General features: G+C 41.4%; 2 protein-coding genes across 2 annotated transcripts; both read right to left on the minus strand.

Annotated features, from left to right (window-relative positions):
- Positions 1-2,100: 2,100 nt before the first annotated feature.
- LOC145089116 (uncharacterized) lies at positions 2,101-3,084 on the minus strand. Its single transcript, XM_079027604.1, has one exon. The coding sequence runs from the start codon at positions 3,082-3,084 to the stop codon at positions 2,101-2,103; it is 984 nt and encodes a 327-aa protein (XP_078883730.1).
- Positions 3,085-3,111: 27 nt separating this feature from the next.
- LOC145089117 (uncharacterized) lies at positions 3,112-4,364 on the minus strand. Its single transcript, XM_079027606.1, has 4 exons — positions 4,354-4,364; positions 4,141-4,262; positions 3,893-4,046; positions 3,112-3,793 (listed from the first exon to the last, which is right to left on the minus strand). Exons 1-4 carry the CDS (start codon positions 4,362-4,364, stop codon positions 3,112-3,114), a joined length of 969 nt encoding a protein of 322 aa, XP_078883732.1.
- Between the last annotated feature and the right edge of the window lie 14,852 nt (positions 4,365-19,216).

Here is a 19,216-nt window from a genome sequence, read left to right on the forward strand (position 1 = left end):
TTAATCGTATTTGTTTCCTAAAAAGTTAAATTGTAAACTGTTTGTTTGTAAAACAATGATGTTTATCCCGGAACATCTTATATTTTCCATAAAAGTGAGTTGTAGTCTTTATTGTTCAAAGACGAAAATACAAGTATTTTATCATACTTAAATTAATAACATGTAGTTTTATTATTAAGTAAAACTTACTGAATACATGTTTGCCCTGAAAACTGGATGTGATGTTAATACCTTACCATGATTACTTAGTACATACAATTTATATATAATCCAGATCGAACGGATAGTCGATTGGATGATTTTGGCCTAATCCCACAACCAAACAAGGAACAACAAGTAAGGTGGAAATCATACATTCCACTATCTACCGGATATTAATTGTATATAACCCTGATGTATATACTAAGTAATCATATAGTTACTACCCCTTAAGACTTTTTGAAAAGTATATTACTACGTAAATGAGTCATTGTTTTCTACATGTGAGTTCTTATAACCATACTAATATGACGGATAACCTGATACAACATTATTTAGGCATCAGTATTGTTAATGACATTTGTCACCCCAGAATAACTGTAGCTAATAGTCAGGGTGCGGGATTGTTAGTCCCATATAGATCTATACACAGACTCACACTCTCCCTCTAGGAGACTCTGGTTAATAAGTCGGGACTTCCGTTGGTACTTAGGTAAGTACGCGAAGACGTGTCTCACAAATGTATTGCTTCAACGAGTTCACGAGTAATACGGTGAAAAACCTTTTAGTAAATAAAAATGTAACTTTTCCGTATATATGTTTATAACAATAAGTATTGTGAACTGACCCATAAATTATACCTATTATAATTTATATGCTTGTTTTCATATCATTTTTCTTGCTTAGTAAAATAGTCTGTAATTTCCATAAACTATACCTATTATAGTTTATATGCATGTTCTATATGAAATGAAAACCTTGTTATTTTAATAACTTTAAGACTTTATAAGTTTGGTAAAAACATTTATTTAGTATTTTTTGTGTAAAGTATTTGTAAAGTATAAGAGAAGGAAATAAACGATTTATATTTCTTAACACAATATATCTAACTTGAAACTAACAGCAGTTAGCGATCGTCGAGCTCGGGAATGGCTCGAATTTAGCAACACGAGAGAGTGTGAGTGTATTTTTGGTGTAACAAGACCAGGAGGCTGGACTTGCTATTTATAGGCTGATCAAGTCAAGGCCATGTCATGGGATTAATGTCCACATCGTGGAAATGAGCTGAATCACTTTGTAGGTTTACCATCTGCCTTCTAGCTTCGACAGGTGTCCGAATGACATTTCCACGTCGTGGGATCTTAACACATCACTCTCGTAGATTTAGCACATGTTTTTCTATCCTTGATTATTGCCATTGACTAATTCCACATCATGGAGATTGTGTCCACGTCATGGAGCATGGCTGATTAGGCAGGGGCAGAGCCAGGATTTAAGAATAAGGGGGGCTGATAGCCTTACATCATAATAATATATTAAAATATAATGTTATATCCAAATAAAGTAATATGTCTAAAATTTTAAAATAAAAATGACAAAGAATTAAATACTTGTCTCCATTAACCTCAATCTTCAATTCAACTAACTATAAGCATCGACTCATATTCATCCATTAACCTGCGAATATTAAAATAATTATTTAGAACATATATACATATGGATCATTTTAGAATATTAGAATATATATATATATATATATATATATATATATATATATATATATATATAAGCATAAAAAATAGTACCTTATGCACTTTAACTTGTGCTCGTCTTTGTTTCATGGAATAGAAATCATCTATAATATCATCCGTAGGAAATGTATCGGCAATCTCTCTCTCAATGTTAACAAGCAAACAACTTCTAATAAAAATCATTACTCATGGTATTTCGGATTCGTGTTTTCACAAGTTTAATTGCCGAAAATGCTCTTTCAGATGTCGTAGTAGAAACAAGGAGAGTCAATATAAGACGAATCAGCTTATCAAGCAAGGGATAAGTACTCGACTTTCTTGTTTCATGTAGGCCTCTACACAACTCAGAAATTGTAGAAGAATTTTTCAGTTATGGGTGATTTTGCACATCTATTTCATAATGTTTTAACTCAAGTTTCAACAAATTCCTTTCGTGCTCCGTAAAGTCCATAGGGTAATATGATGTTGCCAATTTACATATATCCTCAACGTTTAAGGACTTTCTTGGATCTAGCATAACACTGAGACAGAGAAGCTCTATTGCAGACTCATTAAATCTGGAATTCAGCTCTTGCAACTGACTATCAATAGCAGCAATGAATAGTTCAACTCGGTAGTGATGCTCTGTGGTTATATTGTCTTTCTCATGGCGTTGGCGAATTATATATCTATAAGCTTCATTCATGGTAGGGACAGGAATGTTATTTTTATCACAAAAACAAACCACTTGATCCAATAGAGATTGCCAACCTTCATCTCTCAACTTTTGAACCAATATTTTTGTTGTAGATACCAAGGCCAAAGCATTAACAATATCTATAGATTTTTGTTGTAAGGTTTGGCAAAGCTTGTCAGTTATCCCCATTATTTCTTTCATCATGTGCATAACAATGACAAAATCGAATGAGAATGCATGTGTAAGTGCATATGCCGCATCACCTCTTTGAGAAGATGTAGAACCTTTTAATGTAATGTCATTCAATACTGCACAAGATGGACCAAACAATCTTATCAAACTGCATATTGCTTTGAAATGAGAACTCCACCTAGTATCTCCAGGCCTTTGCAGTGTTCGTATTTGATTTGTACCTTTTCCACTCTCAAGCTCTCCGAACTCGGTTAAATGAGAAATTTCAGCAATTTGAGCATCTTGCAGTTGATCATTACGTTTGGAAGAAGAAGATATGACATTAACTACAAAATTTAAAGTCTTGAAGAAGTTATGTAGCTCAGACACATCTTTCGACGCTGCAAGTAGAGCCAATTGCAGTTGATGGGCAAAACAATGTATATAATAAGCATATGGACATTCCTTTAATAATAAAGCTTGCAACCCATTCCATTCTCCACGCATGTTACTAGCCCCATCATATCCTTGACCTCAGATATCTTGAACACTAAGTTTATGATAAGATAAAGAACATAATATCTCATTTTTCAAGGTCAATGAAGTTGTATCTTTAACATGGATTAAGTCCAAAAATCTTTCTTTAACATTTCCATCTTGGTCGACAAATCTCACAACAATAGCCATTTGCTCTTTCTTAGATTCATCTTGAGACTCGTCAACTATTAAACAAAACTTTGACATCCCGATTTCATCACGAATTGCTTTTTGTACATTTGTAGCTAAAACACTTAAGATTTCTTTTTGGATATCTGGTGATGTGTATTTTGCATTTTGAGGAGCATTTTCTAGCACAACATCAGCAACAGTCTTGTTATAAGAAGCAAGGAACTTTATCAATTCAAGAAAATTCCCTTGATTTCTTGAGTTAGGTCGTTCATCATGACCTTTTAAAGCACATCCTTGAAACGTGAGCCATTTAATGGCCTCAATAGAAACTTTAAGGCGTAGTCTATTATCCATAACTTGTTGGGTCGTTTGCTTCTCTATCACATTCTCTATATGACATAACTGGTTTTTTAAATCTTCATAACATCTAACAGAAAAATTATGTGCTGAGGCTGGAGTTTTACCTTCATGTACGATGAAAGCACAATCTTTGCCACAATTTACCTTTTTCCATCTATTAAACCCCGATATGGTAAATGTATCTGACCTGACTTTGCCAATAGGTTTTTTATTAAAAAGAAATCAAGGAAAACAAAATGCAGCATCCTTTTTCTCAGAATATTCTAACCACCAAAAATTCTTGAACCAAGCTTGTTGAAAACTACGCATAGACCCGCTACGACCACTTGGACTGAATGGATACTTTGATTTTTGAAGTTGGTATGGTCCAAGTTTAATGTATAATCGTCTAATCTCATCACGTTGGTTACTTGGATAGCTCAAGATTGAAGGTCGTTCTCCTGGATCACGAATTAAAAAATTTAATTTTACCTCTCCTAAAGCTGACATATCATTTTTTTTCTGGTTCAATATTATTGGGCTCTTCAATGTTACTATTTCCATCATGTTGTGGGTGTGTATTATGATCATCTTCTTTGGTATTATCAGTAACCGAATGCAATTGTGGATCACATACATCTTCTATTCGTTTGAAAAAAGAATCAATGGTTCTTTTCCTGCTCATAATATATCCTATAAATTTATAATTGTAATAGACCAAATTAGCAAAACCATATCATGTAACTACTTTTCTGGTTATCTACTTACGATTTACCCATTTACAAATTGATAATATTATCAATTACAAATTGCTAGAAAAACTAAATGTAATGAGAAAGAAAAATTACTTGATTAATTGGTGTAGCAGGAGGCAGAAGCAAAAACAAGAAAATGTATTCCGTATTCGAAGTCGTCGTTTAATTGAAAAAGGATATTTAATTTATGGGTTTGTGTGGCTAGGTTTAATATTAAAAGCCATTTCTACCAATTAAATTAAAGACGAATATTAATTGGGCTTTTCTAGCTTGTAGTCCATGTGTTTCTAGGTAATTAGGACCCACTGACCAAGACACCATTTAAAAAAAATAAATAAATAAATGAAACATGTGGTTCTAAATTAATTGTCTAACAATCTTAAAGTTAAAGGGGGCTAACTGATACATATATTTTATATTATTATATGAACTTTTAAGTACTTCATGGGCTTCTACTACATTTAACATTCTAATATTATTGAGGGGGGGGGGGGGGGGGCTATGCATCCGGTAGCCCCTCCTCTCCCTCCACCGCTGTGATTAGGGTTTCTTCCACATGTCATGCTCTCAGACAGTTGTATCTTCAGAAGGTCATAACTTTTGCATACGAGCTCTATTTTTTACGTTCTTTATATCCACGCATAGGTATTTCCAAGTACTACAACTTTCTTTTAACTCCGATAGCTAATTCTAATTTTATTAATTCCACTTGTTATAAAGGCTATAGTGATAGAAATTAGCATAACTTCTTCATGCGAAGTCAGATTTATACGTTCTACATATTTTTGGAATCGTATAGACTTATAGTATTGAATGAAAACTTCATTTAAATATTAAAGTAAATTCATTATAATATTTTTTGTTATATTTATGGGAATATCTTTGACCTGGTGATACAGACTCGATGGTTGAAGAAGCCATGAACGATGGTTGAAGAAGCCATGAATTAAGAAATGGAAAGAACAATCTCAACTCCGATCCTAAGCTTGGTAATTGCAAACAAAAAATTGATGGTGTGGGTAATAGGCCTTACGCAAAGCTTTTTGGAGAGGTGGTCGGTTTGATCTAAGCTTATGGTGGAAATAGAGGCTATAAAATGACGATGTCAAGAAACTAGAGGCATCATATGTGTGTGTGTAACATCCCAATTTTTGAGGCCAAAAATTTCATTTTAAATAAATACTTCACCACATAGTTTACCAAAACATTACCAATGTCATGTCATTTAATAAAAACTATAACAACGTGTTCGAAAATCATCTAAGATAAGTAATATAAATCATATTACAATCCTAGAAACTTAATGCGGAAACCATATGTGTGTGTGCGATGCGCTGCTACACCGTCGGCTCCTTCCCCTTAGATGAAGAGGTACCTGAAACCAAAACTGAAACTGTAAGCACAAAGCCTAGTGAGTTCCCCCATCATACCACATACATATTGCCGGCAATTCTGGGGTGCCCGACCTACCCATGTCAAGCCATTCTGGGGTGCTGACCAACCCATGTCAAGCCATTTTGGGGTGCTGACCTACCCATGTCAAGCTATTCTAAGGTGCCAACCTACCATACGGTCTTTCTCAACCGAACACGGGGACTATTTCACCCCCTACCGCTAGCATATAATATCATAACATAATCATGATGTCATACATATCAAGGGTGTCCGACCTACCCATTGGTCCTAGCGACCGAATCGGGGACTAGTTCCCTCTTACTGATACTATCTCACATAACATAGCATACTAGCATACACACATGTCAAGCAATAGCAAACTGGATAATTATCACCAAGACAATCATCTCAACTAAACATCAACTAGTGGGCCGGCCTTGGTGCCTTAGACCCACTTCTACTGGAAGGTAACTCACATCGATGTCATGTAGTGTCTGAATTGTCCTCGGTGTGCAAATCGACTCTCCTCAATGTGACAACCGTCAATTTTCGGTCAATTCAAAGTCAAATAAAGTCAACAAGTCAAACCGGTCGACTCAACTAACCCTTGTGTACTAGGGCTTACGTTATGTATTTACTAATCAACTCGCTATTCTAACGAGAGATCATAAATCGAAAACTGCGTACATCTAGATCTCCTCAACTTAAAACTATGGTAAGTGACGAGCCAAACCGATAAAACAATGTTGCATACTCATCGGGAGTGTGTAAGATCCTTAAACAAGGCTTAACAGGGTTTACGGACCTTGCGTTGCGAAGCCGGACACTCAAAAAGGTCACAAACGAAACCGCTCTCAATCGTTTTCACTCTATCTCTTCTTATCGAGAATCTCTCCCAAATCTCTCCAAGCATGTGAAATCTCTCCCAAATCTCTCTTTGTATGTGAATTCTCTCCAAGAATGTGAAGTTTCTCCCAAATCTCTCTTTGTATGAGAAATCTCTCCAAGTATGTGAAATCTCTCCCAAATCTCTCTTTGTATGACAAATCTCTCCAAGAATGTGAAATCTCTCCCAAATCTCTCTTTGTATGTGAAATCTCTCCAAGAATGTCAAATCTCTCCCAAATCTCTCTCAAAAGTTTCTATAACTTTTTGAAGTCATTCGGGTCATTCCGACCCTTGACCGGGTCGAAAACGGCTTAAAACGGGGAAAAAAACGGACAAAAAGGGCTTAAGGACCCGAAACCCCTCTTAAGGACCCGAAACCCCTCTTAGGGACCGAACCCTCCTGAGCCGAACCCAAACCTGCTGAGAACCGAACCCGAAGGGTCCTCTCGGGCCCGAACCTCGCATGCCCACCCGAACCCGAAGGTACTGTACACTTCGATCTATTTCGCTTCTTGCTGGTTCACTTCCTAATGCCTTGCCTTCGCTTCGGACCCAGCATCAGAAGGGACCGAACCTTCGACCCCCTTCTGAGAAGCTTCGCTGTTAGCTATTTTCTTTCCGGTTTTCGACTACGACTTCATTTTAACTTCGTTTTTCATCATTTTAACGCGGGATTTTCACCCAAAACTTTATTTTAACATATAAGGACCCATAATTATTAAATTATCACGTTTTTAAGGATAAAACCTTATCCAAAAGAGTGGGTGAAGTACAAGAGGTGGAGTGTTGACTTTCCTTTATTTTATGACACAAGCAACCACCATACCTACTCCATGACTAACCCACACTCCTCCCCACCATACCTTGTCACTTCCTTGACCTTTTTACCTCACTCACAAGCCATCCCCACGTTTTTGAGAGCTGGACACTCAACCTCTCTCCTCATTTCTTTCACTTGCTCTTATTTCACCAAAAATACAACACAGCTTTTCTCTCAAACTTTTTCTCTCTATTTCAAGACTCCAAGGCTGATTATCAAGCTTTATTCTTCTCTTGATCTTCGAACCGTCAAGTGATTCTTCAAGTGTTCTTGAGTTGAACACTTCTTCTCTCCATCATCCATCTTCTGAAATCACTCAAGGTGAGTTCATACCCCTACATTTTCATGTTTTCTCAAGTTTTTAGGGGGGGAATACAAGTTAAAACACCAAGAACATAACTAAACTTTTCTAACAGCCTTCATCAGAAAAGTTCAACTCCATTCACGGACTGTTTTGGACAACTTAAACATTTTAGTTTTCAAAACTGTTTTAGGTGCAAGTAGTTCCACTTCTTAGCTTTAAAATGACTACTTTCACATCTCCACACGATTTTTCTACAATTTATGGTGATTTTTACAAAACAGCCTATCTTTTCAAACACAAATCCGGACCAGTCTGTGAATATGAGCATTTTAATACAAGTTAAAGGCTTCCAAAAATCATGATAAAAATTATGAGTAAACTAGACACAATTTAGGAACTCTTAGAATTTACGGATCTAGTTTTTGACTCCGTATGATTTTTCTCTGATTTTTCCAAACCAGTGCAGAAAGGTTAAGAGTTAGTTAACAGCTTCTAACTTTCAAAACACTTTGTAACATGTTGAGCAAAGTGTTAAATCTTTGATAACCTCATATATCACATGTATTTCTTGTAGTGGTATATTTATATAATAGAAAATTACTTACTGAATTTATGAGAATCCTCCATCATAACCATTAGTACAAAACAAAGCAAGATAAACATAGCTATATTGTACTATACTTTTGACTTACATAGAAAGGGTTCTTGTACACCACAAATAAACATACTAAACTATAATGAGTATAGTTAGGTTGCATATACATTTCAATCATTTTGATAAACTATAATAGGTATAGTTTATGATCATTTACATTACAGAAGGTTTTCACACGAATGGGGTACATTCCAAAGTACCGGGTTTTCATATAAATGGGGTACATTCCAAAGTACCGGGTTTTTATACAAAAAGGGGTACAGATACAAAGTACCGGGTTTTTATACAAAAAGGGGTACAGATACAAAGTACCGGGTTTTTATACAAAAAGGGGTACAGATACAAAGTACCGGGTTTTTATACAAAAAGGGGTACAAATACAAAGTACCGGGTTTTATACGAAAGGGGGGGGGGTACATTCCAAAGTACCGGGTTTTCATACGAATGGGTTACATTCCAAAGTATTGGGTTTTCATATAAATGGGGTACATTCCAAAGTACCGGGTTTTCATACGAATGGGATACATTCCAAAGTACCAGGTTCACATAAAATAGTTGTTATGATATTAAAACTATATTTCATCTAAAATTATTAGACTTCAACTATAATCGCTGAGCATATATGCTTGAGTCATATAAGAATTTAGTCTTGATTGGCTTAGAATTGCTGGTGCCCGCCTCATATCCTGTTCCTCGTTGGGTTGTGGACTTACGGCAAACCCACTATATTCAACGTTTTATCTAACTTAAATCTTATATAACTTATATACGCTGGACGATTATAGGGGAAATCTACGGGTCATTCTAGGGTTCATTAACACATCATATAGGAATATTCTGTTCACACTTAACTAAGAAAATATTGGATTTTTAGGATATCAAATTCTATCGATTTTACAAGGAAAACGGTTTCTACTTCAAACAAAACTCTTATGAACTCACCAACTTAATTGTTGACACTTTTTCAAAACTACTTGTATTCTCAGAAAATCAATGAAACAGGAAAACTTCAGCGCTTTGAGGATGGGACGTTAAACCATCAACAATTAATTTTGTCATCATAATGTAATTGAATTTTGAAACATGTAAACATATGCTTTGATGTAACTTTTTCAATTATATTTATGATGGTTGTATTTACTTTGAACACTATTATACACGTTGTTGTGATACTGTACATGAAGTCCTCCACCCCCGGACGTTTCCGCCATCCTTGGTTTGGGGGTGTGACACTCAACTCCTCAATCCCTACACGACAACCTTTCTAAGTTATCAATTTGAATATGCAACCCTAACCATGGTCATCTCAATTCAGTCAAAGTAAACATTTGTAACGACCCAATTTTATTTCATTTTTGAATTAACGTGTTTAGAAAACATTTTACCGAAACATGGTCAAAAAAACATTCATTACAAAAATCATATGTTGTATTTCAAATCATAACATCATAAGTATTGAAAATCAGAGTACAGTCTCAAAAACTTGTTGCGGAAACATGTGTGTGTGTGTGATGCGCTGCTACACCACTGGCTCTTTCCCCTTCGACGAAGAGGTACCTGAAACCAAAACCAAAACTAAAAGCACGAAGCTTAGTGAGTTCCCCCATCATACCACATACCATATAATATCATCGGTATCTTTCAACCGGTAACCTTCATAGGTATCTTTCAACCGGTAAGCTTCATCGGTATCTTTCAACCGGTAACCATCATTGGTATCTTTCAACCGGTAATCAACATCGTTATCTTTCAACCGGTAATTGGGGACTATTTCACCCCCTACTAGAAGCATGCAATCAACAGATATAAGCATACATTCAGGCATATCCGGATACTGACCTACCCTTGGGTCCTAAGGATCACTGCCAGGGAAACTAATCCCTACCATACACATAGCATACTAGTCAGATAAACCACATAACCAACACATAACCAGACCAAGATAATTATCACAAAGACCATTATCTTCTAAATACCCCTTTTTGGTGGGCCGACATTGTGGCCTTAGACCCACCGCTACTGGAAGGTAACTCACCTCAATGATGTGCAGTGTCTGAACTATCATCGGCGTACAAGTCGACTTCCAATGACTCCTTGATCCCTACACAACAACCTTCAAGTCAACATATATCACATTCAATCCTAAACAGGGTTAGCCCAAGTTCAGTCAAAGTCAACATACAGTTGACCTAACTCGCCGAGTTGGCCTACCAACTCGTTAAGTTCATGCTTCTCTAATCCCACAAAAAACCCGGCTCCAATAGTCAAGTCTAGCAAAAACTCGACGGGTTCTCCTTCAATCATAACATCGGGACCATCTTCATCCGACTAGCCGAGTTCCTTCTTGAACTCATCGAGTTCATCTCCAACTTAAGAACTTGTCCAGTCTATGACTCGCCGAGTTGTATGAACAACTCGTCGAGTCCATTTTCAAAGATTGGGAGATTGCTATGGACTCACCGAGTCTAATCATACCACTCGCCGAGTCCCATGACTCCCAGGTCACTTTTCACGTCTAAACCCACAAAGGACTTCCTTCCTAACACTTACCTGTTCACAAAAAGGGTTTAGTGCACAATGGTCACCAACTCGTTGAGTGCCAAGAACAACTCGCCGAGTCCGGCTTGACCAATTCCATACAGTCGATTTAAATGAGGTCTAACACACCAAAACCATAGATCTAGCCTCCTAATGTCCATTTTATATGTAAAGTTCCAAAATTGATGCACATGCATGGGGTTTTTAGCTCAAAAATCCATATCAAGTGTCCTACAATGTGCATGGGGCTCTCATAGCCCTAAAGTTGGCACCTTTATGCCATGAGACCCCTCTTAAGGCCCAGATCTGAAGTCAAAACTCACTCAAGACTTCCAAATCCGAAAAATGACTTAGAAATCCATAGAGATCCCAAGTTAAAGATGAATAAACACATAGATGAGTCAAGACATGGGCATTATACCTTGAAGCTACTGAAAATGAAGTTAGATCTCCGTATCTACAAGCCCCAACTCGATTTCCAAGCTCCTTTCTTCCTTCCAAGCATTACACTCCACACAAGAACACCAAAATGGCCTTAACTCACACACAAACAGCTAGGGTTCAATATGAAGCTTTCAAGAGAGTGTTAGGGACAAGGGAGGTTGAGTTAAGTTGTTTATATAGGGTGCAAACCCTCAGATTTAGGGTTTCACTTATCCAACACCTACTCGCCGAGTCAGTCTCCCGACTCGTCGAGTCGATCACTTAAAATGTCCGCAGTCATGTCCCTACTCGACGAGTTGATCCTCCAACTATTTGATTCCTAGAGGAAAAACATAATAGGTGTTACAAATCTCCCCCACTTATTTTAGACTTCATCCTTGAAGTCTGCCGCTCGATCCTGAAAAAGCTCTGGGTAATGCTCCCTCATCTCGCCCTCCGGCTCCTAGGTCCATTACGGGCCCTTTCGATGCTGCCACTGAACCTTTACTAGATCCACCCTTTTGTTCCGTTGATCCTTTGACTTCCTATCAAGAATTGCCACCGGTCTCTCGATGTAGTTCAGGCTGTCATCAACCTAAATATCCTCTAAAGGCACTATTGCCGAATCGTCCACCAAACATTTCCACAACTAGGAAACGTGAAAGGTGTTATGAATATGACTGAGTTCGGCTGGCAGATCTAGCCTATATGCCACCTTTCCCACCCGGGCTACAACCCTAAAAGGTCCAATATACCTAGGGCCCAACTTGCCCCGCTTCCTTAATCGAATGACACTCTTCCAAGGTGACACCTTCAAGAGGACCATATCCCCGACCTGGAATTCCAAGTCGGATCGGCGCTTGTTGGCATAACTTTTATGCCGACTCTGAGCAGTCTGAAGCCTGCTCCAGACCTGTTGGATCCTCTCCGTAGTCTTGAGTACCACTTCAGTACTCCCCCATAACCCTTTGTCCAACCTCACCCCAACATATCGGGGTCCTGCACTTCCTCCCATACAACATCTCCAAGGGAGGACAGTCTATACTCATGTGATAGTTGTTGTACGAGAACTCAGCCAAAGGAAGGTAAGTATCCCAACTACCTCCGAATTCTAATACGCACGCCCATAACAAATCTTCCAAGGTCTGGATGGTCCGCTCACTCTGACCATCCTTCTGTGGGTGAAAGGCGGTGCTAAAATGCAGACGAGTACCCAACTCGACATGAAACTTCCTCCAAAACCTGGAAGTGAACCGCACATCCCTTTCTGAAATCACCGATACTGGCACACCGTGCCACACCACTACCTCCTGAATATAGATGTCGGCCAACCTCTCGGCCGAGATGCTCTCCTGAATCGGGATAAAATGGGCGCTCTTGGTCAATCGATCGACAATAACCCAGATCGAATCCACTCCCTGCGCAGTCCTGGGAAGCTTAGTGATAAAATCCATCGTGATGTCCTCCCATTTCCACAGCGGAATATCTAACGGCTGCATCTTGTCGTGAGGTCTCTGATGCTCGGCCTTGACCTTCCTGCAGGTCAAGCACCACTCTACGTACCATGCCACATCCCGCTTCATGCAAGTCCACTAATAGTCCATACGAAGATCCCTATATATCTTCGTTGCCCCGGGGTGAATGGAGAATCCAGATTTGTGTGCCTCCTCCATCAATACCTGGTGCACACCCCCATGATACGGGACCCACACCCTACGGTGTAGAGTCAACAACCCCCCGCTATCATAGTCAAAGGAGGAAATCTTACCCACAGTCCGCTCACTCTTCCGATGTTCCTCCTTCATGGCCTCCTGCTGGGCCTCCCGAATCCGCTCCAACAGCGGAGTCAGCACCGTCATCCTCAGGCAGATATCCCTGATTGGCGCTGCCTTGCGGCTAAGCATGTCAACCACCACATTGACCTTACCCGGGTGATAAAGGATCTCGCAATCGTAATCCTTTACCACGTCCATCCACCAACGCTGCCTCATGTTTAGATTCGGCTAATCCATGAGGTACCTCAAACTCTTATGGTCCCCGTAGATAGTACAACGAACCCCATAGAGGTAATGACGCCAAATCTTGAGGGCGAAAAAAACAGCCCCCAACTCCAAATCATGTGTCGGGTAGTTCGCCTCGTGAGGCTTCAGCTGCCTCGACGCGTAGGCGATGAGATGCCCTCTCTGCATCAGAACTGCGCCCAAACCTGAGATGGACGCATCGCAATATACAACAAAATCCTCCATGCCCTCCGGCAGGGCTTAGATTGGCGCCTCGCATAATCTCTATCTCAGAGTCTCGAATGCGGCCTGCTGCTCAAGCCCCCAACAAAAGACCACGGCTTTCCTTGTTAGCCTGGTCAGGGCTACGACTATCTTGGAGAAATCCTGGATGAATCTCCAATAGTATCCGGCTAATCCTAGGAAACTCCAAATCTCAGATGGAGACTTTGGAACTTCCCATCTCATCACGGCCTCTACTTTGGCCGGGTCCACTGAGATCCCGTTCTGGTTGACGAGGTGCCCAAGGAACTGCTCCTCACGCAACCAAAACTCACACTTGGAGAACATAGCATACAAGTTCTCCCACCTTAAAGTTTCCAGAAACTCCCGCAGATGCTCCTCGTGCCCCTCCTGTGTCTTGGAGTAAACCAATATATCATCAATAAACACTATCACAGACCAGTGTAACATCAGTCTACACACGCGGTTCATGAGGTCTATGAACATGGCAGGACCATTGGTGAGCCCGAAGGGCATCACCACAAACTCGTAGTGGCCATAGCGCGTCCGAAATGCAGTCTTCTGCACATCCTCCTCTCTGACCCTCATCTGATGGTATCCTGAATGCAGATCAATTTTGGAAAACCAAGATGCTCCCTAAAGTTGGTCAAAGAGGTCATCAATCCTTGGGAGTGGGTAACAGTTCTTCACCATTACCTTGTTCAGCTCCCGATAATCTATACACATCCGATACGACCCGTCCTTCTTCTTTACAAACAGAATCGGGGCTCCCCAGGAAGAACTACTTGGTCTAATGAATCCATTGTCTAACAGCTCCTGCAGTTGTATAGACAACTCCTGCATCTCAGAAGGAGCCAACCGATACGGTGCCTTGGCTATCGGAGTCGCACTGGGGACTAGGTCGATCCTAAATTCCACCTGCCTCTTCGGAGGTATCCCAGGCAACTCCTCGGGGAATACGTCCGTAAACTCACGCACCACGGGGACATCGCCCACCATCATCTTACCCGCCTCTCGGGTGTCCATAACGTAGTCAACATATCATGCGCAACCCTGCTGAAGGTAACGCCTAGCTCTTGCTGCTAAACATACCGCTGGTCCTTGTTGTGGCCTCTCGCCCTAAACTACCAACTCTCCCCCACTTGGGGTTCTGATCCGAACCAGCTGATTTGTGCAATCTATCACTGCCCCATTGGGGCTCAACCAATCCATGCCTATAATCACCTTGTTCACCCTCAACAGAATAGGAACCAGGTCTACCAGGTAACGCACCTCGAACAGCCTCAAAACACAGTCCCGATAGACCTCCGATGCTCGTACCGATCGGTCGTCCGTAATCTCGACCTCTAGAGGGCAATCGAACATGCCCGACAACTCCGGAAACTACTTGCTAAGAGCAAGAGAGACAAAAGATCGGGTGGCACCCAAATCAAACAACACCTGAATTGGGATTCCGTTCACATGGAACGATCCTAAACAAGGCACATGATATATCAAAATCACAGCGACATACTATAAAATCATAAGGATAAGAAATCATACCCGTCACCACATCAGGTGCAGCGCGTGCCTCCTCGGCTGTCACCTGAAATGCTCGGCTCTAAACCACTGGAGCCTCCATCTTGACCTTCCGGCGAACCACAACCTGCCCTTTTGCTGGAGTCGGCACCACTGTCGGCGCTGCTGCTGCTACCAATCTAAGGCAATTGGCCTTTTTATAGCCCTTCTGATTGCAATGAGAGCAAATCAGGACTGACATCTGTATCGCCGGAGTAGGGGCAGTACAATCCCTGCCAAAGTGCCCAACCTTGCCGCACTTATAGCAGCCTGAACTTGGACCAGTGCGACAAGCTCCCTCGTGTGACCGAACGCATTTTCCACAGCGGTCCCACCTGACTGGCCTTTCGGCCTACCATCGGATCCCTTAGGCTTCTTCCCTGAAGCCCCCCGCCGTCCGCCCCTCCTCTGCCCTCCTCTTTCGGATGTGCTCCAGATCAATCTCCCTCTCCTTAGCCCTGGCAATCATGGAATCCAAGGTAGGGCAAGCTGAAAAATTGACATGCACCCAGATATCAGCGCGTAGCATGTCATGGTAGCGGGTCCTCTTCATGTCCTCATCACTTGCATACTGGGGCACCAACAAAGCCCTCTCCCGGAACTTGGCGATGATCTTCGTTACAGTCTCCGTAGTTTGTCTCATATCCAAGAACTCCCTGGCCAGCTGCTGAAGCTCTACAGTTGGCGCAAACTCTGCTCTGAACCGGGTCACAAAATCCGACCATGTCATAGCCTCAACAATCGAGGCTCCCAGAGAGTCACCAACAGACTCCCACCAATCCCTAGCCCGGTCCCTCAAACATCCTGCTGCATATCGTACCTTCGACCCCTCGGAGCAGAAGTTGGTCAGTTGTGCAGACTCAATGTCCGCAATCTATCGTCTAGCAGCAATGGGGTCCTTCGCCCCGTGGAAATCTGGCGCACCACTCCCTCTGAATTCCTTAAAGTACAGTGTGCGTGGTCCTGACTGGCTGGTCGCCATGTCACTACGGAACGCCCTGAGGCGATCCTCCATCAGCTCAATGATCCCCTCCTTGATCGACCTGAAGATAACCGGCATCGCATCAAGGATACCCCTCGTGATCTCGAATCCGATGAACTCGCGTAACCCATCATCCACATGCTCAGATCCTGCCCCCGAGCCCGATCCTGACCTGGATCCTGAACCACTTGCTCCATGTCGCGTGACCACCATTCTGAAACAATAACATACGAATGTCAGGGTCACATATACTTTCTGGAGATCTCACACACTTTCCAAGTTTCCCGGTTCCATCTAGGCCCTCCTTGATTCGAGTATGGATCCTATGCTTTCAGTAGTACGGGCTCATACTACCTTCCACATCTATCCGTACTTTCCTCAAGAATTGCTTCGACTTCACCATGTCCCTTTTACCGATACCCTTTCCACTGACCTCATCATAGGCTTCCCTAGGGCACTCCTCGACTTACTCTCTGCCATCAGCTGCACTAGGAGTCCCCACCACCTCCCCCTAACTAGTTTGTGAATACTGTTACATATCAGCTCCCAGTTAGTTGAAGCTGGTCAGAACCCCCATAGCACAAAGCAAGTAGCATTCGTGCTTTGAGTAACCAAACCAGGCATAACCTACACAGGCCATCCTACTGTTGACTAAACAATCCTAGCATACAGCTCATACAACAGGCACATAAGGCATCCTCTTAGATCCTTAGCCCTAACTAGCATGCAATTCTCAGAATCATATATCAGACACACAAGGCATCCTCCTAGATCCTTAGTCCTATTCAGCATGCAGTTCTCTGAATCAAAACCATATAACATAACATAACAAGTATGGGTAGCTTGGGGAAAAGTTACTTGAGCCCGGCCGGCCGCACGCATCACACACTTCGTCTTTCTTAAAAATATCTCAGTTTAGACCTTAGAAAACCATTTTTCCTTAAAAATCATTTAGTCCCACGGTTTGAGTCCAGACACCCCCGAGGGTATGTCCGAATCCCTCAAACCAGGGCTCTGATACCAACTTGTAACGACCCAATTTTCAAGGCCAAAAATTTCATTTTTGAATTAACGCGTTTAGCAAACATTTTACCAAATCATGGTCAATAAAACATTCATTACAAAAATCATATGTTGTATTTCAAACCATAACATCATAAGTATTGAAAATCAGAGTACAGTCCCAAAAACTTCTTGCGGAAACATGTGTGTGCGTGTGATGCGCTGCTACACCGCCGGCTCTTTCCCCTTCGACGAAGAGGTACCTGAAACCAAAACCAAAACTATAAGCACGAAGCTTAGTGAGTTCCCCCATCATACCACATACCATACAATATCATCGGTATCTTTCAACCGGTAACCTTCATCGGTATCTTTCAACCGGTAACCTTTATCGGTATCTTTCAACCGGTAACCATCATCAGTATCTTTCAACCGGTAATCAACATCGGTATCTTTCAACCGATAACTGGGGACTATTTCACCCCCTACTACTAGCATGCAATCAACAGATATAAGCATACAGTCAGGCATATCCAGGTACTGACCTACCCTTGGGTCCTAAGGACCACTGCCAGGGAAACTAATCCCTACCATACATATAGCATACTAGTCAGATAAACCTCATAACCAACACATAACCAGACCAAGATAATTATCACAAAGACCATTATCTTCTAAATACCCCTTTTTGGTGGGTCGGCATTGTGGCCTTAGACCCACCCCTACTGGAAGGTAACTCACCTCAATGTTGTGCAGTGTCTGAACTATCATCGGCGCACAAGTCGACTCCCAACGACTCTTTGATCCCTACACGACAACCTTCAAGTCAACACATATCACATACAACCCTAAACAGTGTTAGCCCAAGTTCAGTCAAAGCCAACATTGGTCAAAGTCAACATTCAGTTGACCTGACTCGCCGAGTTGGCCTACCAACTCGTCGAGTCCATGCTTCTCTAATCCCACAAAAACCCCGGCTCCACTCGTCGAGTCTAGCAAAAACTCGACGGGTTCTAACATCGGGACCATCTTCATCCGACTCGCCGAGTTCCTTCTTGAACTCGTCGAGTTCATCTCCAACTTAAGAACTTGTCCAGTGTATGACTCGCCAAGTTGTATAAATAACTCGTCGAGTCCATTTTCAAAGATTGAGAGATTGCTATGGACTCGCCGAGTCTGCTCACACCACTCGCCGAGTCCTATGACTCCCAGGTCCTTTTTCGCATCTAAACCCACAAGGGACTTCCTTCCTAACACTTACCCATTCACAGAAAGGGTTTGGTGCACAATGGTCACCGACTCATCGAGTCCCAAGAACAACTCGTCGAGTCCGGCCTTGACCAATTCAATACAGTCGATTGAAATGAGGTCTAACACACCAAAACCATATATTTGGCCTCCTAATGTCCATTTTATACATAAAGTTCCAAACTTGATGCACATGCATGGGGTTTTTAGCTCAAAAATCCATATAAAGTGTCCTACAATGTGCATGGGGCTCTCATGGCCCTAAAGTTGGCACCTTTATGCCATGAGACCCCTCTTAAGGCCCAGATCTAAAGTCAAAACTCACTCAACACTTCCAAATCCGAAAAATGACTTAGAAATCTATAGAGATCCCAAGTTAAAGATGAATAAACACATAGATGAGTCAAGACAGGGGCATTATACCCTGAAGCTGCTGAAAATGAAGTAAGATCTCTGAATCTACAAGCCCCAACTCGATTTCCAAGCTCCTTTCTTCCTTCCAAGCATTACACTCCACACAAGAACACCAAAATGGCCTTAACTCACACACAAACAGCTAGGGTTCGATATGAAGCTTTCAAGAGAGTGTTAGGGACAAAGGAGGCTGAGTTAACTTGTTTATATAGGATGAAAACCCTCAGATTTAGGGTTTCACTTATCCAGCACCTACTCGCCGAGTCAGTCTCCCGACTCGTCGAGTCGGTCACTTAAAATGTCCGCAGTCACGTCCCTACTCGACGAGTTGATCCTCCAACTCGTCGAGTCCCAAAGGAAAAACATATCAGGTGTTACAAGATTGGTCAAATTCGACATCCAGTTGA

This window comes from Lactuca serriola, chromosome 2 (assembly GCF_051521515.1).
Source record: "Lactuca serriola cultivar US96UC23 chromosome 2, Lser_US96UC23_V15, whole genome shotgun sequence".
NCBI lineage: Eukaryota > Viridiplantae > Streptophyta > Magnoliopsida > Asterales > Asteraceae > Lactuca > Lactuca serriola.

What these genes read in the sequence shown, in the direction of transcription:
- LOC145089116 (XM_079027604.1), bottom strand. Translation starts at nt 3,084, where the DNA reads ATGCGTGGAGAATGGAATGGGTTGCAAGCTTTATTATTAAAGGAATGT.
- LOC145089117 (XM_079027606.1), bottom strand. An exon ending in CCCACAACATGATGGAAATA is followed by an intron (nt 4,047 to 4,140) that starts GTAACATTGAAG and finishes TTCGTGATCCAG; the next exon opens with GAGAACGACCTTCAATCTTG. An exon ending in CGTAGTTTTCAACAAGCTTG is followed by an intron (nt 3,794 to 3,892) that starts GTTCAAGAATTT and finishes TGGCAAAGTCAG; the next exon opens with GTCAGATACATTTACCATAT.